Source organism: Rana temporaria, chromosome 8 (genome assembly GCF_905171775.1).
Source record: "Rana temporaria chromosome 8, aRanTem1.1, whole genome shotgun sequence".
NCBI lineage: Eukaryota > Metazoa > Chordata > Amphibia > Anura > Ranidae > Rana > Rana temporaria.
Genome location: NC_053496.1, coordinates 4,088,340 through 4,099,012, shown reverse-complemented (window position 1 = coordinate 4,099,012; position 10,673 = coordinate 4,088,340). Strand labels below are relative to the sequence as shown.

At 45.7% G+C, this 10,673-nt stretch overlaps 1 protein-coding gene across 1 annotated transcript; it reads right to left on the bottom strand.

Annotated features, from left to right (window-relative positions):
• Nucleotides 1-8,724: 8,724 nt before the first annotated feature.
• Nucleotides 8,725-9,477, bottom strand: LOC120909835 (110 kDa antigen-like). Its single transcript, XM_040321563.1, has one exon. It carries the CDS (start codon nucleotides 9,475-9,477, stop codon nucleotides 8,725-8,727), a length of 753 nt encoding a protein of 250 aa, XP_040177497.1.
• Between the last annotated feature and the right edge of the window lie 1,196 nt (nucleotides 9,478-10,673).

The window sequence follows — 10,673 nt, the reverse complement described above, 5'->3', positions numbered from 1 at the left end:
GACTCCTTTGGATCAGTCAAGACAATTATGTCAGCAGTTATTTCACACCCTATATACTCTTATTAAGACTGCTGTACATCATGGCAACTCCTGCCCATGTGATATGACTCTGTATCAACTACTACTGTTAATACTACTACTGCTGCTTCAGCTGCTGCTGCCGCCCAGTCAATACACCTATGTCAGCAGTTGTTTAACACTCTATATACTCTTATTCCTACTGCTGTTCATCATGGCACCTCCTGCCCATGTGATATGACTCTGTATCAACTACTACTGTTAATACTACTACTGCTGCTTCTGCTGCTGCTGCCGCCCAGTCAATACACCTATGTCAGCAGTTATTTCACACTCTATATACTCTTATTAAGACTGCTGTACATCATGGCAACTCCTGCCCATGTGATATGACTCTGTATCAACTACTACTGTTAATACTACTACTGCTGCTTCTGCTGCTGCTGCCGCCCAGTCAATACACCTATGTCAGCAGTTATTTCACACTCTATATACTCTTATTAAGACTGCTGTACATCATGGCAACTCCTGCCCATGTGATATGACTCTGTATCAACTACTACTGTTAATACTACTACTGCTGCTTCTGCTGCTGCTGCCGCCCAGTCAATACACCTATGTCAGCAGTTATTTCACACTCTATATACTCTTATTAAGACTGCTGTACATCATGGCAACTCCTGCCCATGTGATATGACTCTGTATCAACTACTACTGTTAATACTACTACTGCTGCTTCTGCTGTTGCTGCTGCCGCCCAGTCAATACACCTATGTCAGCAGTTGTTTCACACTCTATATACTCTTATTCCTACTGCTGTTCATCATGGCAACTCCTGCCCAAGTGATATGACTCTGTATCAACTACTACTGCTAATACTACTACTGCTGCTGCTGCTGCTGCTGCTGCTCAGTCAAGACAACTATGTCAAAAGTAATTTCCCACTCTATATACTCCTATTACCACTGCTGTTCATCATGGCACCTCCTGCCCAAGTGATATGACTCTGTATCTACTACTACTACTACTACTGCTGCTGCTGCTCAGTCAAGACACCTATGTAAAAAGTTAATTCCCACTCTATATATACTCCTATTACCACTGCTGTTCACTGATACCACTGATAGTTAATTTATCCCTTAACTACCCCCATTTGTGAGGGTCGGGGTTTTCCTTTAAAGTCCCATGCAAATCAATGGAAAATGTATGTTCCCACATAACTTCTGTACGCCTGGAGATATTTCAATAATACCCGCTATACATATTACTTATATGCCAAATAAAAATATATAACAGTTAAATTAACCCTTACCAACACCCTTATATAAAAGATGGGTATATTTATATTACTATGATTTTCCTCCCCAAAAGGTTAAGATAGGAAGACCGGGCAACGCCGGGTATTCAGCTAGTAATAGTATAAAATGTTTTCGGTTATTATTAAGCTAGATGTGTTGATGTTGATGTTGATGTTGATGTGTTAGATGTGAAGTTAGATGTGTTTAAAAAACTAACAATTTCAATAAGAAATGAAACCTTTGCAAAATATAACATTTTTTATTAAAAAAAAAAAAAAAAAAAATTAGGACATTAACTTCTGAAGCTCTGTCACCTCATCCATGTTTTTCGCCAGTTGTTGCACCAGTTGTTGATTTTGGCGCATCAAAAACAGTATCTGCTGCTCATTTGCCATTACTCTCTTCGTCAGGTTTTTCATGGCAGCTTGTTTCACCTCTAGCTTTTTTAGAACTGTTAGGATATAAGAAAAAAACATTTGGATTTCAAAGACCGTTACGAAAGATTATTTTCAGCCATAAAAATAATAAAGTCTGACTTAAGAGACTCTATGAAAGAGGATCTGGCAGAGGCAATTCTCTTCCTTAGAACTCTACATTGCATTTATTTGCATTTGCTAAGCCTAGAACTACATTTCAAGATTAATATAAACCATTTCTAGGTTTTTCATATTTTTTTTTTGGGTTCATTATAGATAAGCTTTGTTTTGGTTCTAAAACAGCCAAATAATGTGGTCTGTATTTTTGAACTGTTAAAGATCATGTTCCTGATGTTTAAGCCTGCTGCTACTATCCAGTCACTTGATTGTTTTCATTGTGTTTGTCTTTTGCTTAAACTGTGCAATACAGTAGACTGTTGGCTTCCCAGCCAGTAGTCCTGTGGTAGTTTGCGTTTCTTTCCCTCAAGGAATCTATAAAATACATTCGCATATTAATACAGAGGAGTCGGAGTCGGGGAGTCGGGGAGTCGGGGAGTCGGAGTCTGAAGTACATAAAACTGAGGAGTCGGAGTCGAAAAATTTATCTACCGACTCCACAGCCCTGCTTTAAATGCTGTCCATTTTTAGAGCTACATTTTATTGTTGAAATTTTATTAATATATGTGCACATATTTACCCTCCTGATTGACGGTATAATTAACCGTCTCATCCTGCTCCTCTTCCTCGTCACCCACTACTCCACCAGAAGTTTCGGGGGGGGGGGGTGCAGCTCCTCCTCTTGCTCCTCCACAGGAACTGGGGGTGGTGATGTGGATGGCCCTGGCTGCTCCTCCTCATCCCTCTCCTCCTCTTCCACATCCTCCTCCTGCTCCTCCTCTGCGGCCTGTCGCCTTGTGCGCTTGGGGCGCACAGTTGGTAGCGGAGCTCCTATAATAACACAATGTTCATATATTATAAAAATGTTTTCTAATGACGTATGCAAATTCTGTGTACTCTACTGTATTGTATATGAATACAAATTAATTTATATAGACAGTTAACCAATGGGACAATGTTATATTAAAGGGTCTTGTGGGCACTACAGGGGACTGAGCGTGAGCTGGGCTGCCACCATGGTAAAATGAGCTGTTTTTGTCTCCTTTGTTTTGTTCAGACGATCTCATGTTAAAAAAAAGTACTTGATGGAGTACACAGGATTACTATAACAACCCCACGCCTAACACAGGAATTTAGTGGGAATCTATATATATAAAACTCAACGTGTGTGTGCATGTATGTATGTATGTTCCACCATCACGTCCAAACGGCTAAAGATATTTACATGAAACTTGGCACACAGGTTACTTATATGTCAGCCACAAATATAGGATTGGTGGTTTAACCCATACCCACCCCCATTTGCCTTGGTCAGGGTTTTTCTTTAAAGTCCCATTCAACTCTATGGGAAATACATGTTATTTCATAACAGCTGTAGATATTTCGATAACACTTGGTCACATGTTATCTATACATCCACTTAAAGTATAGGATCGTTAATTTATCCCTTAACTAACCCCATTGGTGAGGGTCGGGCTTTTTGTTTAAAGTCCCATGAAAAGCAATGGGAAAAGTATGTTCCCACATAACTTCTGTGTTCCTGTCTGCTGTCCCATGTTTTTTTCCAACAGTACTATGAATACCTTGGCTGGTGGTGATATATGTTACAACAACATGGCGTCTTGGTTAACAACATCTGACCTTACATTAATTACATATGACCTTACATAACTGTCCCCAAGGGACCCGGGCTGGCTAAACGCGATTGCCACTGCGCTGACAAGCCATTCACCTCTGCAGCTAGGGGTTCGGATCCCGCTCTCGGCTACATGTGAATTGAGTTTGGTGGTCTCAGCTCGGCCCCCGGTGGGTGTGCTATGCGAGGTAAGCCTGCGCTTAGTATGCCCACCTCCCTCCCACAAAAACCACCACACTTACACACGCACTCGCAATTGGGTTAACATGCACGCACTCTGACCATGCGGTCTCTAAAAAGAGAGGCGAAGGACTAACGGGGCTGGTTGAGCGGGCAAATCCTCTCACTCCCTTATAGGGAGTCCCTCTGCCCCGTGGGGCTTCGAAGCGGAGCAGGTAGGACGGTCTGTGTGGGAGGACCCCCTCACACCCGCCATTGCCACCCGGGGCATGGAGAAAGGTGGCAGATTACCTCTGGGGGAGGCCTGCCTACTCCCAACTCCTGCAGTCCGGCTCCTCTCTCGAGTACACGCACAAAATACACTTTAGGGAAAAAAAAACATAACTGTGACCAATAACTTACCAGGATGATATTTATTCCGGATACGCCTGACCCGGTTCATCTGGCGCCTCTTCAGGTCGGACCACTTTTTGAGGATCGCCATGCGAGTGTGTTCTTCGCCTAGTTCCTCAATCAGGGAGCTTATAACTCCCTGTTTTTCTTGCTGCCTCCGCAGCTCATCGTATCCTGTTTCCAGGAACTTCTGCAAGATGAAGAACAAAGTATATTGTAATACTTTTGTTGACAGCCTTATGGATATATGACATAAATGTATGCTATTCAACAATTGGAAGCATTCTCGCCTTATTAATCAATGACAGGGGTAACATGACAGATTTTATATACTGCCATTTCGGTCGCCACCTTTTTTACATAAATATAGCAGCCATTATCATTTGCATAATTATGAATATATACTAACTTTTAAACTAGACTAAAATGCAGTTGAAGATAATGAAATAACAGTGGTCAAAATACTTACACAAATCAGCAACTTTTCCTCAGATACAGTGAAATTACTTCCAACCATCTTGCTCTGCGATTGCATTGCGATCATAAAGTTGGAAACTGGCAAGGGTCCAGGAAATGGTCGCGTGTTGTTCGCGTGTTGATTGCGCTGCTTGGACCGAGATGGGTCCATATGGCTTCGGCTGTATGGACCACAGTAACTCTTTTCCCTGTCAGGAGCCTAACGCCCCGGGGGGTCAGAGACGGGACCTTTTCGGAGGACCACTGACGTATGCAACCGTCGCAGTTTTTTGTGATGTCACTCTTTAGGTGTGTGCAAATTTTTCCTTGCACCGGGTGGAGTTTTTGGGTTGTGTTTTGCACGCCACAGGCTTTTCAACAGAAAATAACCAGCTGGAGGCAGAATGGTTGCAAAACACTACGGGTTTGTTACCTAACTCTGGGTTTCAAGACCAGTCCACCTCCAGCTGTTGCAAAACTACTACTCCCATCAGCCACGGTCTGTCAGTGCATGCTAAGAATTTTACTTTTGCTGCATCTAGGGTGCCACAGTTTAGAGACCCGTGCATAAAGGCCTGAAAAATGTGGGCCTGCAGAACTTACAATACTAGAAGTGCCAGCATTCCCAGGCATGCTGGAAGTTGTAGTTCTGCAACATCTAAAGGGCAATATGTATTCGAACGTCCTTGGGCCTTGAGGACACTGAAGTCAGGACGTTCGCATACGTCCTATGTCCAATAAAATGTTAAATTCATTATGCTAAATAACAAGGAAAAGTGCCTAAATACACATTTGCCAACCAGGGTGTCTGCAGCTGTCCAGGCATGCTGGGACTTGTAGTTTTGTAAAAGCAGGAGACACATTTTTTGTGAAATACTAATATCTGATCATATATACTAACTTTTAAACTAGACTAAAATGCAGTTGAAGATGATGAAATAACAGTGGTCAAAATACTTACACAAATCAGCAACTTTTCCTCAGACTTAGTGAAATTGCTTCCAACCATGTTGCTGTGTGATTGCGCTGCGATCATAAGTTGGAAACTGGCAAGGCTCCAGGAAATGGTCGCGTGTTGTTCGCGCAATTGCGCATGCGCGATCGAAAAATCGCAATCGCAATATGTATTTTGGTTAAAATATCATACATATTCGATTTCAGAGTGCTGCTACAGCAGTTTTCGAAATATCTGCAATAAATTTCGCATTCGCATGTTGCGATATTTCGATAAAATATCTGGAATATTCTGAGCCAATCAGAGCGCTCCTCCAGCATATCTCGAAATTGCGCAATAAATATCGCATTCGCATGTTGCGATATTTCGATAAAATATCACGAATATTCTGAGCCAATCAGAGCGCTCCTCCAGCATATCTCGAAATTGCGCAATAAATATCGCATTCGCATGTTGCGATATTTCGATAAAATATCACGAATATTCTGAGCCAATCAGAGCGCTCCTCCAGCATATCTCGAAATTGCGCAATAAATATCGCATTCGCATGTTGCGATATTTCGATAAAATATCACGAATATTCTGAGCCAATCAGAGCGCTCCTCCAGCATATCTCGAAATTGCGCAATAAATATCGCATTCGCATGTTGCGATATTTCGATAAAATATCACGAATATTCTAAGCCAATCAGAGCGCTCCTACCGCAGTTATTAAAAAATCGCAATTATTTTCGCATTCGCAATAGCGAAAAATCGCATTCAATTAATTTCGATAAAATATCACGAATATTCGAATTTAGCGAATATATCTCGAATATTCGAATATATATTCGAGATATATCGCGAAATCGAATATGGCATATTCTGCTCAACACTAATGATACACTAGGTCAGCCAACCTACAGACCAAGTCAGGTTCACACCGTACAAACTCCTACAATGCTAGCTACTCCCATGTCATACCAGGTAGTTAACATAGCTCCGTTGTGGCAGCAAGTACCTATTTGGGTTTCTTAAATCACTCAATAGAGTTCAGAGAACAATTAAGTGTAATGTCAGGAGCCATTAACTAAAGGAGGGGAGAGTGTGACGGGCTGGGGTATCACATGAAAGACAAAACAGGCACCCCAAAGCCTACATTCATTTATTTTTATTGTTATTTTTTGATATCCTGCTATTCTATAAAACAACCAGTAGATGGCAGAGAGGGTACCCGAACAGAGTCTATATGAGACCACATGCATCATGTGACTAAGTGAAACTCATTTTAGTCATAAAGAAGCATGGTCATATATTCTCTTGTTCGTGTATTTTTGTAGGTATGTACTACCTTTCTCATTCTTACTAAACTGTACTAGAAAGATTCCTAAACATCTAGAGCAGTTGCAGGAGAAAGTTTTAGTAGATTTTGTGCAATAGTTTGGCTGTAATTAGACTTTCAAAGCAGCATGTGTTGAGAGCAGTGAAAATAGCGAAAAACCCTAGGACTATTGTACTGGTCGGAGCAACTGTTTATTGCAAGCACTAGACTGTTATATATGGGTATATTTCAACCTGATTTATGCAAAGTTACATATATTAGAAGTCACATGTTAAAATTATAGAGGATTAATAGCCACATGGACAGGTTATACACTGCTTGTACATTTATGCAAGGTGCGCCATCTAGTGGTCAAAAGAGAGAATTGCTTCAGGATTTATATTTATAAGCAATGCAGTGTAACTCTCATTATGACACAGCTAAAGTGTGCTATAGAGATAAAGATAAGTGTCTATAACACAAAATAAAAGGAAAATGTATGTTTAATAAAATATAATGGTATTCATTGTTGCAGCTATGTTTTAAAGGTATTTCAGTCCAATCTGTACTGTTGTTATGTTAACAATTATAAACATGTAACTATATAAAAAACTGTATGTATTGTTATGTAAAAGTGAAACTCATTTTAGTCATAAAGAAGCATGGTCATATATTCTCTTGTTCGTGTATTTTTGTAGTACCCGCCGAGATGATCACATCACATCAGTACGTCTACAATCATCGGTTCCCTTAATCTATATTTTGGGACCGGTAACATACGGTAGTGCAGGATACAGGAGGTGTCTCTAATGGGGTAGTGGTGGAGGATGCAGGGGGTGCAGAATGGGTGGTAATGGGGGGAGAATGCATCAGGTGCAGAAAGTGGGGTAGTAAGGGATGCAGGGATGCTCAATGTTGGGTAGTAGGGGATGCAGGGGATGCTCAATGTTGGGTAGTAGGGGATGCAGGAGGTGCTCAATGTGGGGTAGTAGGGGATGCAGGGGATCCTCAATGTGGGGTAGTAGGGGATGCTCAATGTGGGGTAGTAAGGGATGCAGGGGATGCTCAATGTTGGGTAGTAGGGGATGCAGGAGGTGCTCAATGTGGGGTAGTAGGGGATGCAGGGGATGCTCAATGTGGGGTAGTAGGGGATGCAGGGGGTGCTCAATGTTGGGTAGTAGGGGATGCAGGGGATGCTCAATGTTGGGTAGTAGGGGATGCAGGGGATGCTCAATGTGAGGTAGTAGGGGATGCAGGGGATGCTCAATGTTGGGTAGTAGGGGATGCAGGAGGTGCTCAATGTGGGGTACTAGGGGATGCAGGGGATGCTCAATGTGAGGTAGTAGGGGATGCTCAATGTGGGGTAGTAAGGGATGCAGGGGATGCTCAATGTGGGGTAGTAGGGGATGCTCACTGTGAGGTAGTAGGAGATTCAGGAGGTGCAGAATGTGAGGTAGTAGGAGATGCAGGGGATGCTCAATGTGGGGTTGTAGGGGATGCTCAATGTGAGGTAGTGGGGAATGCAGACAATGTAGAATGTACGGTAGTAGGGATGCAAAATGTGGGGGTGTAGGTGATGTGGGGTAGTGGTGGGGGATGAGGGGGTGCAGAATTTGTAGTAATGGGGGAGGGTGCAGGAGGTGCAGAAAGTGGGGTAGTAGGAGAAGCAGTGGGTGCAGTGTAGGGGGTAGTAGGGGATGCAGGGGGTGCAAAATATGGGGTAGTCGGTGTTGCAGGGGGTGCAGAATATGGGGTAGTCGGTGTTGCAGGGGGTGCAAAATATGGAGTAGTCGGTGTTGCAGGGGGTGCAATATATGGGGTAGTCGGTGTTGCAGGGGGTGCAAAATATGGGGTAGTTGGTGTTGCAGGGGGTGCAAAATATTGGGTAGTCGGTGTTGCAGGGGGTGCAACATATGGAGTAGTCGGTGTTGCAGGGGGTGCAATATATGGAGTAGTCAGTGTTGCAGGGGGTGCAATATATGGGGTAGGTGGGGCTCCTCGGTCTGGTGGGGCTCCTCGGTCTGGTGGGGCTCCTCGGTCCGGTGGGGCTCCCCGGTCTGGTGGGGCTCCTCGGTCTGGTGGGGCTCCTCGGTCCGGTGGGGCTCCCCGGTCTGGTGGGGCTCCTCGGTCTGGTGGGGCTCCTCGGTCTGGAGGGGCTCTGGGGCTCCTTCGGTCTGGTGGGGCTCCTCGCTCTGGTGGGGCTCCCCGGTCTGGTGGGGCTCCTCGGTCTGGTGGGGCTCCTCGGTCTGGTGGGGCTCTGGGGCTCCTCGGTCTGGTGGGGCGCCTCGATCTGGTGGGGCTCCTCGGTCCGGTATGTCTCCTCGGTCTAGTGGGGCTCCTCGGTCTGGTGGGGCTCCTCGGTCTGGTGGGGCTCCTCGGTCCGGTGGGGCTCCTCGGTCTGGTGGGGCTCCTCGCTCTGGTGGGGCTCCTCGGTCTGGTGGGGCTCCTCGGTCTAGTGGGGCTCCTCGGTCTAGTGGGGCTCCTCGGTCTAGTGGGGCTCCTCGCTCTGGTGGGGCTCCTCGGTCTGGTGGGGCTCCTCGGTCTAGTGGGGCTCCTCGGTCTGGTGGGGCTCCTCGGTCTGGTGGGGCTCCTCGGTCTGCTGGGGCTCCACGGTCTGGTGGGGTTCCTCGGTCCGGTGGGGCTCTGGGGCTCCTCGGTCTGGTGGGGCTCCTCGGTCTGGTGGGGTTTCCCGGGGCAGTAAATCCCATTCAGTCCATGAAAGATCGACCAATCCGGCGCTCTGTCCCCATCCACAGCAGACAATAAACGTCGGGCGACTCTCTGCGATCCGAAGGTAATTCTGTATCCATTTCAGTCGATCGTATGATAATAATGTGAGACGATTCGATCCGCACAGAAAAGATTGTGGAGTTGGGATTGGTTTGGTCTCCACACCGAAATAACTAACACAGCTCTGCATAGTAACCAATCAGCTTCCAGATTTTATTATCAAAGCTTAATTAAAGAATCTGTAGCTGGAAGCTGATTGGCTGCGCCACATTCCGCACTCTCCAGTCTTAGTAATGTGTTTTCTATGACATGCATTGTGTATTGGGAATGACATAAAACAGCACAAAGCAATGAAATGATGTGAAATAATAAAGTATTGTCACTCACTTGTACGGAGGGGACGGAGGAGCTCAGCGATCACGGTCTCTCTCAGCTGTTGCGTTCAGTAGAAACGATCGTACTACATGATGCTGGGATGGGGAGAGCGGAGGAGGGGGGGGGGGCTGCTGCGTTCTCCTGCGAGAAATCCTCTGAAAGCTCCGCTAGGACTTGGATCTCCTCCTCACCTGCGCCGCTCATCGTCTGCCGGGAGGATGGCGGAGTGAGCGAGGATGAGGGAAGGAGGGTGAATGAATCACACACACCACATCTGCTCCAGTGTGACATCACAGCGCTGCGTGCTGCGGGGATCCCATCTGTTTGGCTCCATTCACACCTAGGCGTTTTGACGCCCGACGCTATTGCAGCCTGAAATACGCTGGAGGGGCGATTTAACATTGTCGGCTATGGAGATGGTTCACATCTCCACGCCGAACGCCGAAACGCCGTACGCCTGAAGCTCAAAACAAGTCCCTGACCCTTTTTTTCAGGCGGCTTCGGCGTTCGGCCATAGCCGACAATGTGTAAATCACCCCTCCAGCGAAAACCGCGGTAAAAAAACGCAGCGTTTTTTCGCGGCAAATCGCGGGACAAAACGCTGCAATTTGTCGCGGCAAATCGCGGCACAATACGCCGCGTTCAGCCGATCAAGGACTCTTCCTGTTTATATCGTGATCAGCCGTGTCCGGAGGCTCTTTACCGAGATCGGAGATGCAGGGTGTCAGACTGACTCCCCGCATCACCGATCGCCGTGCTGCGCGCCCGCCGGCATGAAATCCTGCAGGACGTCAATAGA